Here is an 18,473-nt window from a genome sequence, read left to right as displayed (position 1 = left end):
ATAAATGCAGCTTTGGTGAGATTAAGAGACTTCTTTCAAAATCAATCAAATAGTGCAGCTTCCCAGCTTTGGCCTGGTTGCTCCTGGGACTGTGGGACCTTATATAGACAGGTGTGTGCCTTTCCAAATCATGTCCAATCAGCTGAATTTACCACAGGTGGACTCCATTCAAAAGGCAAAGGCTTGTGAATACTTTTTTATTTATTTTTATAAATCTGCAAATATTTCAAACAAACTTCTTTCACGTTGTCATTTTGGAAATAAGAGTATTTTCCGGATGCACTTTACAAATTTTAAATCCAATAAACTCAGGAACATAAACATCTTCATCGAGAGACTGGTTGCTCTCTGAGGTAGGCATGTCCTGTAATATTTGGGGGAGCAGCATGCTTTAATCAATGACACCTCTGGCCATTCTGCTGGGCTGTTTGTCCAGTCAGGCTACCGGACGGATAATCCCACCCAACACTGGCTCTTGTCTGTATATCTTGCTCTGTTGAACGGAAGCGATTCTATTCTTGGTTACAATTGTGTGGAGGAATGGACTTTGCTCCGCGCCACACCCACAGCTCGACACAACACCGACCAAGTCAAGGTCCTTCAGCTCTCGAGCTCCTGATGGCTTTCTGTGAGCTCCAACTTTTCCCTTAATCCTGTAAACACGATGAATGTTAAAAAGAAGGGATCTATAAAGCATCACAGGGTAAGTTCAGTCAGTCATTGTTTAATGTTTCATCTTATTATTTTATTTTATTAGATCATATGAAACCTATATCAATCTGAACAGAACAAATGGCCATAAAAAGGATTGGATATCGAAAGTGAAAAATAAATATAACCGGATCAGTTTGATACCTGTCTCTGTTGATCTATGAAAATATGAAAGTCATTAAAGAGATGTTATATAAAGTCGTATTTCCTTTGTCGACACGCCCTCGTAATTTGACATCAGAATGCCGATGATTAAAAACAAAACTAATGTAAAGAAAAAAACTTAAAGGCACTCCACTTTTTTTGAAAATATCCTCATTTTCTAAGTCCCTCAGAGTTCAACAGTTGAGTTTTACTCTTTTTGAAGCCATTCAGCCGATCTCTGTATCTGGCGGTAGCACTTTTAGCATAGCTTAGCATAACTTTTTATTTATTTCTTTATTTTATTTTTATTTTTTATTTGCAACAATAACATAACAGGCCAACATCATTTTAAATAGACTTCACAGACTGAGTAAAGACAAATTGTAATACATAATGTCACAACAACACAAAATAAGAACTTTAAAAAAATAAAATTAAACATTAAAACAGTATTACAGTAAAACATTAATTCAAAATGGCAATAAAGTGATCAAAAAAATGACCAAAGACTTTCATTAATTTTCCTATTTAAAACCTGACTCATCTATAGTTACATCGTGTACTAAGACCAGCGGAAAATGAAAAGTTTCTATTTTTTAGACTGTTATATCTAGGAACTACTTTCTCATGCCGGTGTAGGAACTTTGCGGCTGTCATGGGTGTAGTGGCGCATTGATATAACACAGCGGCTTCTTCTGTCAACATAAACAGCGTGAAGATCTGCTTGCTCAGAGAGTTGTAACCATGGAGACGTTTGTGAGAGACGATTCAGAAGATATTTACTTTGGTGCAGATCCTGAACCGTATCTATTTGAACCGGAATAACACTCACACTGAAGACGAGCTTTTGAGATGTGAAAGAGAAAGTGTGGCTGAACAGACTCGGGCAGAAGCGACGAGGAGAGCCGATTCAAACTGGTGAGTCAGAGAAGAGTCAGAATTCAAGGAAAAATGGTCTGACATGGATTCGGTCTGCCGACCTTTTGATTTTGACTAACGTAACGTAATATGCTAAGACTGCTTATCAGAGGTGGAAAGAGTAACAAAATATTCTACTGAAGTAAAAGTACTGTTACTTCAATGAAATTTTACTTAAGTACAAGTAAAATTACTGGTCTACAAATTTACTCAAGTAAAAGTAAAAAGTAGCTCATTTAAAATGTACTCAGAGTAAAAGTTACTTAGTTACTTTTTTAACAGTGGGGGTGGGGGACTCTTCCCTGTAGGGTTGTGATAGAATGAGATTTTCACGATATGACAACTATCTCAGAAAACATCAATTAAACATTTACTGTACCTATTATTAAATGATGGTTATTATCACTTGTTAAAATGATGTTAAATGAATGAAGAAGATTGGTCTTTTTTTTATTTGGTTGAACAAATGCTTTATTATAACAAACTTAAAACCATTTGTTTATTTTGTTTATCAAAATTTCAATAAAAATGTCTAATAAACTAAATTCAATAAATTGCTATGAATTAGATTAACAACTTATTTTTATCATTAATTCGTAAAAATGTTTAAGAATAATAGTCCATATGTAGTAGACGGAGCAGCTCATTCACAGAGAGAGAACAAGCAGATCATATATTCATATAGCAATGTTTTGTGATTTAATATTCACAGACCATGTCGCGATTTGATTTATTCTAGGCCTACAGCTCTACTTTTGAGTTTTTCGTTCATCCACCAGTTTGCGTGTATTACGCCAAATCTACGCTATAATGTAAAGTTAAAGGGGGGGTGAAATGCTGTTTCATGCATACTGATCTTTTTACACTGTTAAAGACTTGGAATCCCATACTAAACATGGACAAAGTTTCAAAAGTTAAGGTGGACGTTTGATGGGAGTATTTCTTTGTCAAAAATACTACTTCCGGTTAGTCATAAGTTTCGGCAAGTTTTTTGAGATCATGCGTCCCCTTTGACGTTAATGGGGGCGGAATTTCCTTGTATGGGCCTTACGGACAATTCTACCGGAAGAGCGTGAGAGAGAGAGAGGGAGAGAGCGAAAGCAACAGCCTACGCCCATCAAAGCGCTGGCTCGTAGGCTGCGCTGCACAGGTGACAATTACACATAGCACATAACAATGTCACCAAAAAAGTGCGTTTTTGGTTGCCAGACCAAGACAGTCCTGCACAGATTCCCCAAAACCCCGCGGTAAGGCAACAGTGGATGTAATTTGCTTTTCCGGATCAGCAACTGAGTTGCGCGAATGTTTATATCTGTTCGCTGCATTTCGGTGCCGACTGTTTCATAAACAAGGCCCAGCTCGACGCCGGATTTTCCCAATCGCCTAATGCTGAAGGATGGAGCAGTCCCAACGATAAAGGTCCCAACGTTAGAAGGGTGAGTGAGACTGCTTCAAATGTCTGTGTTTTTTTTAGTCCGCTTACTGTCTACACAAACCACGCGTAAACACACACACACACGTGCACAACTGCACTTCCCACATGTACACCTTCAAAGACAAAAATACGACGATATAATTAAAGTATAAATATGTAAATAACACAAGCCGCTAAGCATATTATATAGTTAGTGTATAACTTGTACCAGATAGAGACGTCCTGCTCTAGTCGTTTTTGCTGCTGCTCCTGTTCAACTGCAGCCTCTGGGTCTGATTCCGGATCATAGATGTATGGCTGTATCTGATTAAAAGCCATATTTTTATTTTGAATAAAGTTTTTTTCCCGCTGTTAGGGATGACACAGCTTTACGACGCACTCGACTCAACACAATAGCAGCAGCGCGCACACGTCATTATTTAGCTCCGCTCACACGACATGCCCCCACCCGCTCGGCTTTTTTCGGAAAGACTCGGAACAGCGCATCTTTCTTATATAATTATTAAAAAAATAAAGACTTTTCGGAGATATGCAGGATGCAATGCTACTCTATAGGTACTCAAGATTGACATGACACTGACTGAAACTGAGTGTTTCACCCCCCCTTTAATGTTCATGACTGGATACCGGGATTCCCTCTGCGTCACAGAAATCAATCGGCCTAAGATATAAACATACCTTTATCTGCACAGAGGGATGTGTGCCCGAACATGTTCTATGTGTTTCTTCATTTGCATCCACCTTTTGTGCAAATTTGATATCCTCCAGGAGAACACCACATTATTTTTTTATATATCCAAAGTATTTCCATACTAGCCAGGAGTTCACGACGGCGTTTTGCTTTCAGCTGGGTCTGCGTCACTGACGTCTGTCTTCTTCGTCTCCATCTGATATTTGCGCGCATGTTCTCTCCCGCGCCCTCTATTCAATATTAGTCATTTCCGGATCTCGGTTTTTTCCCTCCCCTTTGCATTATTGATTTATTTTTACTCAGTAACGGATGTGGTTTAAAATGTAGCGAAGTACAATACTTTAATCAAAATGTACTTAAGTAAAAGTAAAATTACAGATTTTTAAAACTACTTAAAAAAGTAGAAGTACACAGAAAAACTACTCACAGTAACGCGAGTAAATGTAATTCGTTACTTTCCACCTCTGCTGCTTATTATGAAGACAGAGAGAGTGCGTGCTCCCTGTTGTTTTTCTCCGTCACTCAGTTAACATGCGCCCAGTCATCTCACTCATAAATCACAAAAAACTGATCAAATAAGGCTTTAACAGGACAACATTTCTGGTGAGCGCCAAATAATTTTCAATGCATTACATGCTCAGAAGCCTTGGAACAGAACGTAACATCACTAACGTAGTATTTTGTACCATAGAAATTAGGCGTGTCCATGGTTAACCGATTAACCGATTAACCATTAAAAATGACGTGCTTTGAATTTAGTTGTAATATATTTGTGCACCCCTAGAGACCGCCAGAGCGCTCCCAGACATTTGAAATATCCACAAGAAGAAGTCATGACCAGTTTTCTAAAGCTGGCAAAGAAAGCGTTAAAATTGAGAGTGACGGGACCAAATGCAAGTATTGCAATGCAGTGCTTACTGCATTCTTCAGGCTATAACGCCGCATTCACACGGGGCGTAGGCGTTAACGCTTCCCATTTACTTTGAATGGGTGACATCATCCGTTGCCGAACTGAATTGTGGGTTCCGTCGCGGCGCTTCACTCGCGTTGCAAGCGGCAGAAGTTGAAGAATTCTCAACTTTTCAAGCGCCAGCGCAGGCGTCATCCAATCAGATCGCCGTATGCAAATATCCTACAGCAGACGCTAGCCAATTGCGTTCATTACTGCTCCGTGAACCATCCAGACCATAGACCGTTAAAAATCCAGACGCAGCTCCTGGACCACTACGTGATATTCTTCCCGCTGTCGGCGCTTTTTCAGGATTTAATGTACTTAACAGCTTCGTGCACCTGTGCAGTGCGCTGACAACAACTACACGGGCAATCGCACTCGCACATACAACCAAAAAAGGCGTTTTTTTGTGTTGTGTTTGTCCAAGCGGCAAGTTAATGTGATTGGCTGTTGTCACTATGACGATCGCGTCAGCACCCAGCTTCAGCCACGCCCTCCGTCAAGCGTTAACGCCTACGCCCCGTGTGAATGAAGCGTAAGTCGCTCCGGAGTACGAGTCGCATCAGTCAAAAAACTTTGTTCACTACGGAGATGGCGGTCGTCAAATTAATAAACTAAAAAAAATAACCCTGACGCACACTAAGGTTAACCGAGTATTAACCGCTAAGGGCCTCGGTTAACGGTTAATGAAAAACTTGAAAACCCTGATAGAAACTGTAGATAAACAATACCGGCAATTAAACATTCTATTAATCAAAACTATACACTACCTCACCAGCAGGGGCGCAGCGGGGGGGTGGCTAATGGGGCTTAAGCCCCGAATGTTTTGTCAAAAGCCCCGAATCTTTTAGTAAAAAAAATAAAATAATAATTATTTTATTTTATTTCCTCTCAGTCTTTCAGACTGGAGCGGCAAAAAATGAAACAAAAGCTCCTTTACCGTGTGTGTGTGTGTGTGTGTGTGTGTGTGTGTGTGTGTGTGTGTGTGTGTGTGTGGCAGTCGGCAATGCGTCGCACATCACTCAGCTTGTTTGTTTGTCAATGCCAACAGCCAATAAAAACTAACGAAGAAGATTATACATCTTCTTCTTCGTCGTCGTTGTCCTCAGGGATTGGCGGGCTTTTGTATTTCACCGGCGTCGTAGTGAACTATAGTTAACATGGACACTACACATTTTCTAAAAGGAACACTAAACCTCACCGGCCAGAGAGAGATTCTGCGTCAGACGAGCGTGTTACAGGTTTGTGAATCCGCTGTTGTAACACTTGAGTTACATGACTGTACTGCTGGCTAGCTAGAGTTAACGTTAGGTTTTACTTATTAAGGCGAGACACGACAGGTGAACACATAGTCACTTTTGAGATTTTGGGCCAGTTTACTCCCTAACATGTAAGCTTTCATGTCACAATAAAAAAAGGCAACATTACACATTTAAGGGTGTTATTTCATTATATTTTGTCACCGTGCGCCTTTAGATTTCTACCTGAAATCATCCAAAGTTATTCTAACGCGAGCTCCTGTGCCGTCTCCATTCACAGAAACATGCCATGCCTGGTGTCATTATAAAGCTCTCAGTCTCACACACAGCGCTGTCTAATCCAAATACGGGCATTTCCTTTGTAGAACTAACCAACCGCGAAAGTTTGCAGCCGAAAACAACATCTGATTGGTCATGGATTCTGATTTAGCAAATCTGTCAGCTAAGCACAAAGTAAACCAAACTGAAATCTAAAGATTAGTAATGATGTTTACACCAAATTCCAATTTCACCTATGCAGGCTAACTTAAAAATAGTCAGATAATGGTTGCCTTTTTTATTTGCCAGGGGTGAAAATGAGTCATCCTTAACATGTTTGGTGTTTTGGATTCACTACAGCTGGAGAACAGTTAAATACCAAACAGGTTGTAGGCTCTACTGGGTGAATTTTTTTTTTTTTTTTTTTTTTTTTACTGAGTAACTTATTTTCCCAGATGGTATATAGATTTTTAGGCATTATATTATCTCAAACAGCCTGAAAAATAGTGCATTTAGCTGATGTAAATGGAAAAAAATCTCCCCGGGGGAGTATGCCCCCGGACCCTCCTAGGTTTGGGCTAAATATATCTGTATAAAAGTCTAAACTTTTAATTTTCTGTTGGTCTTAGTACACAATGAATAGTTTTATATTGGAAAAATATTATCTTTGAAAAAATAAAGTCTTTGGTCATTTTTGAGCATGATGCTAATGGTCTAATTAGATTCAATGATGTATGCTAAGCTATGCTAAAAGTGCTACCGCCAGATACAGAGATCGGCTGAATGGATTCAAAAATGGTAAAACTCAACTGTTGAACTCTGGGGGACTTAGAAAATGAGCCTATTTTCAAATAAAATGGAGTGCCTTTAAATGTTTTCTACTAAGGCTATGGCACACTAACTAGTCGTCTGTTAAATCAGAAGATACATATAACTCCATTTATGAGTCCATTTATGATTTAAATGCCTTCATTTATGTTTGCAGGGAACGTGCTGAAATGTTTAGCTTGAACTGAACTAATATTAATGTAATGCTGTCAGGGTTTCCATATAGAGGGAAGCAATCAGCCTTTGCAATGAGGAAGAGGAAAGAGATCTTCATCTCCAGATCCCAGCTGTGTGTCTGTGAAGAGCCATCAATCCATGGATCCTCCTGTTAAATTCAGGGATGGAGCAGTGACCTCTGACCCCAGGTGAGAGACACTGTCCAGTCCTGGGCTGCGTCCGAAATCGCGTACTATGTGAGTAGGTTCTACAACCCTAAATCAGAAAAAATTGGGACAGTTTGGAAAATGCAAATAAAAAAAGAAAGAAGTGATTTCTAAAATTACTTTGACTTGTATTTCATTGCAGGCAATATGAACACAAAATATTTCATGTTTTGTCTTCCTGCAAACAAGTCTTAAGGTGGGCAACAGTACGGGGTCTTCGTTGTCGCATTTTGCGCTTCAAAATGGGCCACACATTCTCTATTGGAGACCGGTCGGGACTGCAGGCAGGCCAGTCAAGTACCCGTACCCTCTTCCTCCGCAGCCAGGACTTTGTAATGTGTGCAGAATGTGGTTTTGCATTGTCTTGTTGAAATATGCATGGACGTCCCTGGAAAAGATATCTTCGTGAAGGTAGCATATTATGCTCCAAAATCTCTATGTACTGTTCAGCATTAATGGTGCCTTCACAGAAGTGCAAGTTACCTTTGCCAAGGGCACTGACACAACCCCATACCATGACAGACCCTGGCTTTTGGACTTGTTGCTGGTAACAGTCTGGATGATCCTTTTCTTCGTTGGTCCGGAGCACACGGCGTCCATTCCTCCCAAAAAATACCTGAAATACTAATTCATCTGACCACGGTACACATTTCCACTGTGTGATGGTCCATCCCAGATGCCTCCGAGCCCAGAGAAGTCGACGGCGCTTCTGGACACTGTTAACATAAGGCTTCCTTTTGGCACAGTACAGTTTAACTGGCATTTGTGGATGTAACTACGTATTGTGGTACTTGACAAAGGTTTGCCAAAGTAGTCCTGAGCCCATGTGGTGATATCGCTTCTAGATGAATGCCGATTCTTGATGCAGTGCCGCCTGAGGGATCGGAGATCACGGTTGTTCAGCTTAGGCTTGCGGCCTTGTCCTTTACGCACTGAAATTCCTCCAGATTCCTTCAATCTTGTAATTATGTTATGCACTGTTGAATGTGAAATATCCAAATCTCTTCCTATCTTTCTTTGAGGAACATTGTTTTTAAACACTTCAATAATTTTCTCACGTATTTGTTGGCAAACTGGCGATCCTCGGCCCATCTTTGCTCCTAAAGGATTAGATCTGTCTTGGATGCTGCTTTTGTACCAAATCATAATTTCAATCACCTGTTGACATCACCTGTTTCAAATCACATCATTATTTAACCCTTTTACCTCATTACTAGCCCTAAATTGCTCCTGTCCCAACTTTTTTTGAAATGTGTTGCAGGTCTGAATGACAGGAAAGGATGCATATTTACAAATGACATGAAGTTGACCAGACAAAACATGAAATATTTTGTGTTCATATTGTCTGCAATGAAATACAAGTCAAAGTAAATTTAGAAATCACTACTTTCTTTTTTTATTTGCGTTTTCCAAACTGTCCCAACTTTTTTCTGATTTGGGGTTGTAGATACATGAATATTAAAGAGCCATACAGGCACCACATGGGTAAACCATGGGATTACAGATGAAGGTTATGATATTTCCAGACACTAAACGACTCTAAAGTCGCCTCTTTGCATTTGAATTCTCCATTTTAACCTTAATCAGTACACTATAATGGACCATAATTACAGTCAATAACAATCAGATTTTTTTTTTTCATAAACAAGAGGGTAATCTACAATGACACACACAGACATCAAGAATTAGCGTGTGAATCTCAACAATGGTGACAATCAAAAATGCGGCATAATCCAATTCAGCTGCATGCTGGGTACCAGCATAGTACAAAACTCCCAGCATGCATTGCAGCATGAATAAATTATGCCGCTAAATTTTGCTCTTGTTTTAATTCAAAATATTTGCTTTTATTTGTTTCTTTTTTGTTGTTGTGACATTTAGTAGCTTTTTGTTGATCTGATTATTTTGAATATTTTGTTGACTGCCACTATTGATGAGATTCATACACTGATTGTTGATGTCTGTGTGTGTTAGAGCTGCAACTAACGATTATTTTTTCTGTCGACTAATCTAACGATTTATTTTTTTACCCTTTGAAATTTTTCAAAATTCTGTGGCACCCCCTCCCATAAGTTACGCTAGAGGTGTAACAGTACAGACTGCTCACGGTTTTAGGTTCACGTTTCAGTGCAGTTCGGTATTTGCTATGTTCAGGGGAATAAGGACTACTGTCAAATGAAAATAAAGAAAATAAGAACAGATAACTAAAATAGAAGCAGCAGCACAAATAAATACTACTGAGCAAAGATGAGAACAAAATAAACAATGCTTTTCAGGAGGGTCTAACATTAGTGTTTAGGTAGAGAAATGGAATGAAGTAATCAAAAGTAAAATAACCACACATTTAACTGTTTAAAATTAAAAAAAAAAAATCCTTATTAAACTTACAAAAGCAGTCAGGAGCAGTGAGTGATGTCTTTATCTTTTGTATGACATTAAACAGACAGCAGTGAAGGCTACTGCCCCTTTAAGACCCACGGATAGTCGTCGTATTTTCTGTATGAAGTTCACTTAAGGCAGAGTAGGCTATGACATTATGACATACTTTTTGTGAGTTTGTCCGTTTAAGCACAGGATGTGAAAGATAACTCAATATTTGCGCGCTTTGGGACGAGCGCAGAGACAGATCTTCTCATTCGCGTCTCCTGGCTACACGCGGGTGATGACGGTGAAAATGACTGCTCATATGCTGTACGTGTATAGCAGCACTCGCATGCGTTTTATAAAGTTTACAAAGAGAGACCGTTTTGCCCATGTTTTTCTTTTATTATCGCTGTTGTTGTAGTGTATACCTGAGGAGTCAGCGCGTGTATCCATCGACAGAAACATACATACAGCATTATTTTCAAGTTACAACCCATATTAAAGATGCGTCATCAGATGCGAGATGAACCGAAGTGTAAGTGCGTCCCCGCAACTTTTGCTCGGGATCCCGGTTGGGAAACACTGGGCTGTATTGATTGACACCGCGCTGGTTTGTTTAGAATTATATGAGCGCCGTGACCGCGCGCTGCCGCGTGATGAAGGCGTGTCGCAACTCTGTTATTCAACTGCTCTGGTTTTAAAAGCTATGTCATACTAAATGCGCCAAAATGCAATAAAACTTGTTTTACGGTCGAATGCAACGCGTGTGTGTGTGAGTGAGTCGTGCAAGAGACGTGCAAAAGAGACGCGCAAAAGGGCGGAGAGAGAAGTTAAGGAAATGCAGCTAAACGAATATGCGTGCGTCTTTTAAATAGCGTAAAAATGAATGAATGACGAATGTGGCGGCCGTTATTGATTATGTGGCAGTCCGCCACAAATTAGTCTATGTGTGGGAAACACTGTTTGGCCTCTGTTTAAAGTATTCCCATACTTTTGATATTCGCAGTCTAGGTTTTTGTGATAGAACCAGGAGCAGAAGCCAACATTACGCGAGATGAATGTCTGACACGACGCGTCGACGCATTTCACGAACGTCAACGTATTTCTGTAGTCGACGTCATCGATGACGTCGACGCGTCGTTGCAGCACTAGTGTGTGTCATTGTAGATTAGCCTTTATGTTAAAATCTTCTGATGGTTATAATACTGCAGGATCTGATGCTGCAATAACTCAGGAATTATAATGAAAATGCATTAATAACACAATTGTTAGAATCAAATGACATTAGTAAACTTTAAAATTATTATAACCCTGTCATCAACAGCTAACCATCATCATCTGATGTCAGTTTGTTTAAGGTTCTTTCACTGTTCGCCTGAACCGCGCCACAGCTAGGCACACACAAAATAAAAAGGGAACGTGCATCTCTTAAAGGGGCCGCACTATATTCCAGCTCTTAAAGGGGTCGCACTATATTCCAGCTCTTAAAGGGGCTGCACTATATTCCAGCTCTTAAAGGGGCCGCACTATATTGCAGCTCTTAAAGGGGTCGCACTATATTCCAGCTCTTAAAGGGGTCGCACTATATTCCAGCTCTTAAAGGGGCTGCACTATATTCCAGCTCTTAAAGGGGCCGCACTATATTCCAGCTCTTAAAGGGGCCGTACTATATTCCAGCTCTTAAAGGGGTCGCACTATATTCCAGCTCTTAAAGGGGCCGCACTATATTCCAGCTCTTAAAGGGGCCGCACTATATTCCAGCTCTTAAAGGGGCCGCACTATATTCCAGCTCTTAAAGGGGCCGCACTATATTCCAGCTCTTAAAGGGCTGCACTATATTCCAGCTCTTAAAGGGGTCGTGCTATATTCCATCTCTTAAAGGGGCCGCACTATATTCCATCTCTTAAAGGGGCCGCACTATATTCCAGCTCTTAAAGGGGTCGCACTATATTCCAGCTCTTAAAGGGGCAGCACTATATTCCAGCTCTTAAAGGGGCCGCACTATATTCCAGCTCTTAAAGGGGCCGCACTATATTCCAGCTCTTAAAGGGGCAGCACTATATTCCAGCTCTTAAAGGGGCAGCACTATATTCCAGCTCTTAAAGGGGCAGCACTATATTCCAGCTCTTAAAGGGGCCGTACTATATTCCAGCTCTTAAAGGGGCAGCACTATATTCCAGCTCTTAAAGGGGCCGCACTATATTCCAGCTCTTAAAGGGGCCGCACTATATTCCAGCTCTTAAAGGGGCCGTACTATATTCCATCTCTTAAAGGGGCCGCACTATATTCCATCTCTTAAAGGGGCCGCACTATATTCCAGCTCTTAAAGGGGCAGCACTATATTCCATCTCTTAAAGGGGCCGCACTATATTCCATCTCTTAAAGGGGCCGCACTATATTCCAGCTCTTAAAGGGGTCGCACTATATTCCAGCTCTTAAAGGGGCCGCACTATATTCCAGCTCTTAAAGGGGCCGCACTATATTCCAGCTCTTAAAGGGGCCGCACTATATTCCAGCTCTTAAAGGGGCAGCACTATATTCCAGCTCTTAAAGGGGCAGCACTATATTCCAGCTCTTAAAGGGGCAGCACTATATTCCAGCTCTTAAAGGGGCCGTACTATATTCCAGCTCTTAAAGGGGCAGCACTATATTCCAGCTCTTAAAGGGGCCGCACTATATTCCAGCTCTTAAAGGGGCCGCACTATATTCCAGCTCTTAAAGGGGCCGCACTATATTCCAGCTCTTAAAGGGGCAGCACTATATTCCAGCTCTTAAAGGGGCCGCACTATATTCCAGCTCTTAAAGGGGCCGCACTATATTCCAGCTCTTAAAGGGGCTGCACTATATTCCAGCTCTTAAAGGGGTCGTGCTATATTCCATCTCTTAAAGGGGCCGCGCTATATTCCATCTCTTAAAGGGGCCGCACTATATTCCAGCTCTTAAAGGGGTCGCACTATATTCCAGCTCTTAAAGGGGCCGCACTATATTCCAGCTCTTAAAGGGGCAGCACTATATTCCAGCTCTTAAAGGGGCAGCGCTATATTCCAGCTCTTAAAGGGGCAGCACTATATTCCAGCTCTTAAAGGGGCAGCACTATATTCCAGCTCTTAAAGGGGCCGCACTATATTCCAGCTCTTAAAGGGGTCGCACTATATTCCAGCTCTTAAAGGGGCAGCACTACATTCCAGCTCTTAAAGGGGTCGCACTATATTCCAGCTCTTAAAGGGGCCGCACTATATTCCAGCTCTTAAAGGGGCAGCACTATATTCCAGCTCTTAAAGGGGCAGCACTATATTCCAGCTCTTAAAGGGGCAGCACTATATTCCAGCTCTTAAAGGGGCCGTACTATATTCCAGCTCTTAAAGGGGCAGCACTATATTCCAGCTCTTAAAGGGGCCGCACTATATTCCAGCTCTTAAAGGGGCCGCACTATATTCCAGCTCTTAAAGGGGCCGCACTATATTCCAGCTCTTAAAGGGGCAGCACTATATTCCAGCTCTTAAAGGGGCAGCACTATATTCCAGCTCTTAAAGGGGCCGCACTATATTCCAGCTCTTAAAGGGGCAGCACTATATTCCAGCTCTTAAAGGGGCCGCGCTATATTCCAGCTGTTAAAGGGGCAGCACTATATTCCAGCTCTTAAAGGGGCAGCACTATATTCCAGCTCTTAAAGGGGCCGCACTATATTCCAGCTCTTAAAGGGGCCGCACTATATTCGAGCTGTTAAAGGGGCCGCACTATATTCCAGCTCTTAAAGGGGCCGCACTATATTCCAGCTCTTAAAGGGGCCACATTATATTCCAGCTCTTAAAGGGGCCGCGCTATATTCCAGCTCTTAAAGGGGCCGCGCTATATTCCAGCTCTTAAAGGGGCGCGCTATATTCCAGCTGTTAAAGGGGCCGCACTATATTCCAGCTCTTAAAGGGGCCGCACTATATTCCAGCTCTTAAAGGGGCCGCGCTATATTCCAGCTCTTAAAGGGGCCGCACTATATTCCAGCTCTTAAAGGGGCCGCGCTAAATTCCAGCTCTTAAAGGGGCCGCGCTATATTCCAACTCTTTAAGGGGCCGCGCTATATTCCAGCTGTTAAAGGGGCAGCACTATATTCCAGCTCTTAAAGGGGCCGCACTATATTCCAGCTCTTAAAGGGGCTGCACTATATTCCAGCTGTTAAAGGGGCAGCACTATATTCCAGCTCTTAAAGGGGCCGCACTATATTCCAGCTCTGAAAGGGGCAGCACTATATTCCAGCTCTTAAAGGGGCCGCACTATATTCCAGCTGTTAAAGGGGCCGCGCTATATTCCAGCTGTTAAAGGGGCAGCGCTATATTCCAGCTCTTAAAGGGGCAGCGCTATATTCCAGCTCTTAAAGGGGCCGCGCTATATTCCAGCTCTTAAAGGGGCCGCGCTATATTCCAGCTCTTAAAGGGGCCGCACTATATTCCAGATATTAAAGGGGCCGCGCTATATTTCAGCTCTTAAAGGGGCCGTGCTATATTTCAGCTGTTAAAGGGGCCGCGCTATATTCCAGCTGTTAAAGGGGCCGCGCTATATTCCAGCTGTTAAAGGGGCCGCGCTATATTCCAGCTCTTAAAGGGGCCGCGCTAAATTCCAGCTCTTAAAGGGGCCGCGCTATATTCCAGCTCTTAAAGGGGCCGCGCTAAATTCCAGCTCTTAAAGGGGCCGCGCTATATTCCAGCTCTTAAAGGGTTCGCGCTATATTCCAGCTCTTAAAGGGTTCGCGCTATATTCCAGCTCTTAAAGGGGCCGCGCTATATTCCAGCTCTTAAAGGGGCCGCGCTATATTCCAGCTCTTAAAGGGGCCGCACTATATTCCAGCTCTTAAAGGGGCAGCACTATATTCCAGCTCTTAAAGGGGACGCACTATATTCCAGCTGTTAAAGGGGCCGCACTATATTCCAGCTGTTAAAGGGGCCGCACTAAATTCCAGCTCTTTAAGGGGCAGCACTATATTCCAGCTCTTAAAGGGGCCGTACTATATTCCAGCTCTTAAAGGGGCCGCGCTATATTCCAGCTCTTAAAGGGTTCGCGCTATATTCCAGCTCTTAAAGGGGCCGCGCTATATTCCAGCTCTTAAAGGGGCCGCGCTATATTCCAGCTCTTAAAGGGGCCGCGCTATATTCCAGCTCTTAAAGGGGCAGCACTATATTCCTGCTCTTAAAGGGGCAGCACTATATTCCAGCTCTTAAAGGGGCCGTACTATATTCCAGCTCTTAAAGGGGCCGCACTACATTCCAGCTGTTAAAGGGGCCGCACTATATTCCAGCTCTTAAAGGGGCCGCACTATATTCCAGCTCTTAAAGGGGCCGCACTATATTCCAGCTCTTAAAGGGGCAGCACTATATTCCAGCTGTTAAAGGGGCAGCACTATATTCCAGCTCTTAAAGGGGCCGCACTATTTTCCAGCTGTTAAAGGGGCAGCACTATATTCCAGCTCTTAAAGGGGCAGCACTATATTCCAGCTCTTAAAGGGGCCGCACTATATTCCAGCTCTTAAAGGGGCCGTACTATATTCCAGCTCTTAAAGGGGCCGCACTATATTCCAGCTCTTAAAGGGGCCGCACTATATTCCAGCTCTTAAAGGGGCCGTACTATATTCCAGCTCTTAAAGGGGCCGTACTATATTCCAGCTCTTAAAGGGGCCGCACTATATTTCAGCTCTTAAAGGGGACGCACTATATTCCAGCTGTTAAAGGGGCCGCACTATATTCCAGCTGTTAAAGGGGCCGCACTAAATTCCAGCTCTTTAAGGGGCCGCACTATATTCCAGCTCTTAAAGGGGCCGCACTATATTCCTACTCGTGGAATATGGACCTTCTCCAGGTATGGTGTGGAGCTGGTGCGCTCTCAGGTCCGCATGACAGCTTTTTCATTACCAATTTATCATACGAGCTGTGCCCTGTTCTGAACTAAACTGCCAGTGTAAAAACTCCCTTTATTTATATTCTTAAAATGAGAGAAATCACAGCTTATTCTGGTTTTTTTTAAGCTTAGGCTCAAGAGACATGAACTAGTTTTTTGAAAAACATCTGTGACCTTTGATACATTAGAAACCATTCAAAATATCCTGCTGGGCAATGTCCTTGCAATCACCCAGAGCACCTTAGCTGCCTAGCAACACCTTATAAACCACCCTGGAACATTAGCAACCACATAGCTTAAACTTGTTAACAGCAGTTTGCTGTGTAACCAACAACATTTTGATAATATCAGCACTGGTAAAGGAGAAATACATCGTTTTAATTTACTGAAGTTGTGCAACTATCTCATTAAACTGCTAAACAACGAACGTCTTTGTCTAATTAAAACAGTGCTATCGGTAGCTGATTTACATTAGTCTAATAATGATAAAACTATAATTTTTCTGAATTGGCTGGAAAAGGACACCCTTAATTTACATCATATAAACTTCTAACAAGACAGTCGTTTACTTATATGATGTTAAACAAATACAATTTAACCACAAATAAACAAAAAGTTGTCTCTAAAGTACTTACACTTGAAAACAGCTGCATCTCCGTTTTCCGCCATTTTCCAATATAACGCCAGCTCCTCTCTCCCGTGGCATCATGGGATAGTAAAGTGTCCATCGTATGCGCACTTCATAATCTCGCCGGAAGTAGTATGCCATCCGGGTACTTTTCGCATACTGTTTTTCGAATTCTATGAATTCGGACATACTGCTCTGCTCACGTACTGTTTTTCGCCTACTATATAGTATGGAAGTACGCGATTTCGGACGCAGCCCTGGAGATTGATAGACTTGTACAATATCTGAAGTAATTATATTGTGTTCATTACAGTTTAAAAGTGAATTATCATATCGTTCCTTAGTATCTCCAGCAGGGGGAGTCAGAGATCTTCATCTCCAGATCCCAGCTGTGTGTCTGTGAAGAGCCATCAATCCATGGATCCTCCTGTTAAATTCAGCGATGGAGCAGTGACCTCTGACCCCAGCTGTGTGTCTGTGAAGAGCCATCAATCCATGGATCCTCCTGTTAAATTCAGCGATGGAGCAGTGACCTCTGACCCCAGCTGTGTGTCTGTGAAGAGCCATCAATCCATGGATCCTCCTGTTAAATTCAGAGATGGAGCAGTGACCTCTGACCCCAGCTGTGTGTCTGTGAAGAGCCATCAATCCATGGATCCTCCTGTTAAATTCAGGGATGGAGCAGTGACCTCTGACCCCAGCTGTGTGTCTGTGAAGAGCCATCAATCCATGGATCCTCCTGTTAAATTCAGGGATGGAGCAGTGACCTCTGACCCCAGCTGTGTGTCTGTGAAGAGCCATCAATTCATGGATCCTCCTGTTAAATTCAGGGATGGAGCAGTGACCTCTGACCCCAGCTGTGTGTCTGTGAAGAGCCATCAATCCATGGATCCTCCTGTTAAATTCAGGGATGGAGCAGTGACCTCTGACCCTAGGTAAGACACTGTGCAGTGGTAAAGTTAGATAGACTCGTACACATCACAGATCATCTGAACTAATTATATTGTGTTCATTATTGTGTAAAGATGTGTATGCACTAAAACATTTTTTTTAGCTCTTTAAAGTGATGAACATTTTACAGCTGCTTTATGACTGTAAGTCATTCTCTTCAAGCTTTATTTAGTCGATCTGGATCAGACTTCCCACAGCTCATCCCACAGATGCTGGATTGGATTGAGATCTGGGGAATCTGGAGGCCGAGTCGACGCCTCAAACTGGTTGTTGTGCTCCTCAAACCATTCCTGAAGCATTTGTGCTTTGTGTCAGGAGCATTATCCTGCTGGAAGAGCCACAGCCACCAGAATACCGTTTCCATCAAAGGCTGAACATGGTCTCAGCAATGCTTAGGTAGGTGGAGCGTGTCAAAGTAACATCCACATGGATGGAGGACCCAAGGTTTCCCAGCAGAACATTGGCCAAAGCATCACACTTCCTCCGCCGGCTCGCCTTCTTCCCATAGTGCATCCTGGGGCCATGTGTTCCCCAGGTAAGCCACACACACACACACACCCGGCCATCCACGTGATGTAGAAGAACACGTGATTCCTCAGACCAGGCCACCTTCTTCCATTGCTCCGTGGTCCAGTTCTGATGCTCACGTGCCACTGTTGGTGCTTTCGGCAGGGTCAGGGGTCAGAGGTCACCCTGACTGGTCCATACGCCTCAAACTGAGCTGCTCTGTGTATTCTGACAGCTTTCTATCAGAACCAGCATTAACTTGTGGAGCAGTTTGAGCTCCAGTAGCTCGTCTGTTTGATCGGACCCCACGGGCCAGCCTTCGCTCCCCACGGTCATCAATGAGCCTTGGCCGCCCATGACCCTGTGGCCGGTTCTCCACTGGTCCTTCCTTGGAGCACTTTTGATAGATGTGTGTGTGAGAGAGAGCAAAGTTTTTTGGTGATCATTAACAAAAGCATGTGGTTGGAGGAATAAACCACAATCAGCAGAGTCTCAGTTGCACACTAGAAAAACTGGCAGTGTGAAACAGACATTAGACACAGACTGACTCTAGTAAATGAT

At 42.7% G+C, this 18,473-nt stretch overlaps 1 protein-coding gene across 7 annotated transcripts in view; it reads left to right on the top strand.

Moving 5' to 3' along the window:
* The first annotated feature begins 538 nt into the window (after positions 1-538).
* Positions 539-18,473, top strand: part of LOC137072604 (polycystin-1-like protein 3) — a 38,676-nt gene continuing 20,741 nt past the window's right edge. For 5 of the 7 annotated variants that reach the window (XM_067440463.1, XM_067440464.1, XM_067440457.1 and 2 more), the window contains exons 1-3: positions 539-703; positions 7,410-7,561; positions 16,799-17,389. In XM_067440463.1, the coding sequence (XP_067296564.1) occupies positions 7,512-7,561; positions 16,799-17,389 (641 nt within the window). In that variant the 5' untranslated portion in view covers positions 539-703; positions 7,410-7,511. Of the gene's footprint in view, positions 704-1,574; positions 1,774-7,409; positions 7,562-16,798; positions 17,390-18,473 lie in introns of those variants that run through there. The other 2 variants (XM_067440461.1, XM_067440458.1) reach the window with 2 other exon arrangements.

This window comes from Pseudorasbora parva, chromosome 4, assembly GCF_024679245.1.
Source record: "Pseudorasbora parva isolate DD20220531a chromosome 4, ASM2467924v1, whole genome shotgun sequence".
NCBI classification, from domain to species: Eukaryota; Metazoa; Chordata; class Actinopteri; order Cypriniformes; family Gobionidae; genus Pseudorasbora; species Pseudorasbora parva.
This window is presented reverse-complemented; position numbering and strand designations above follow the sequence as displayed.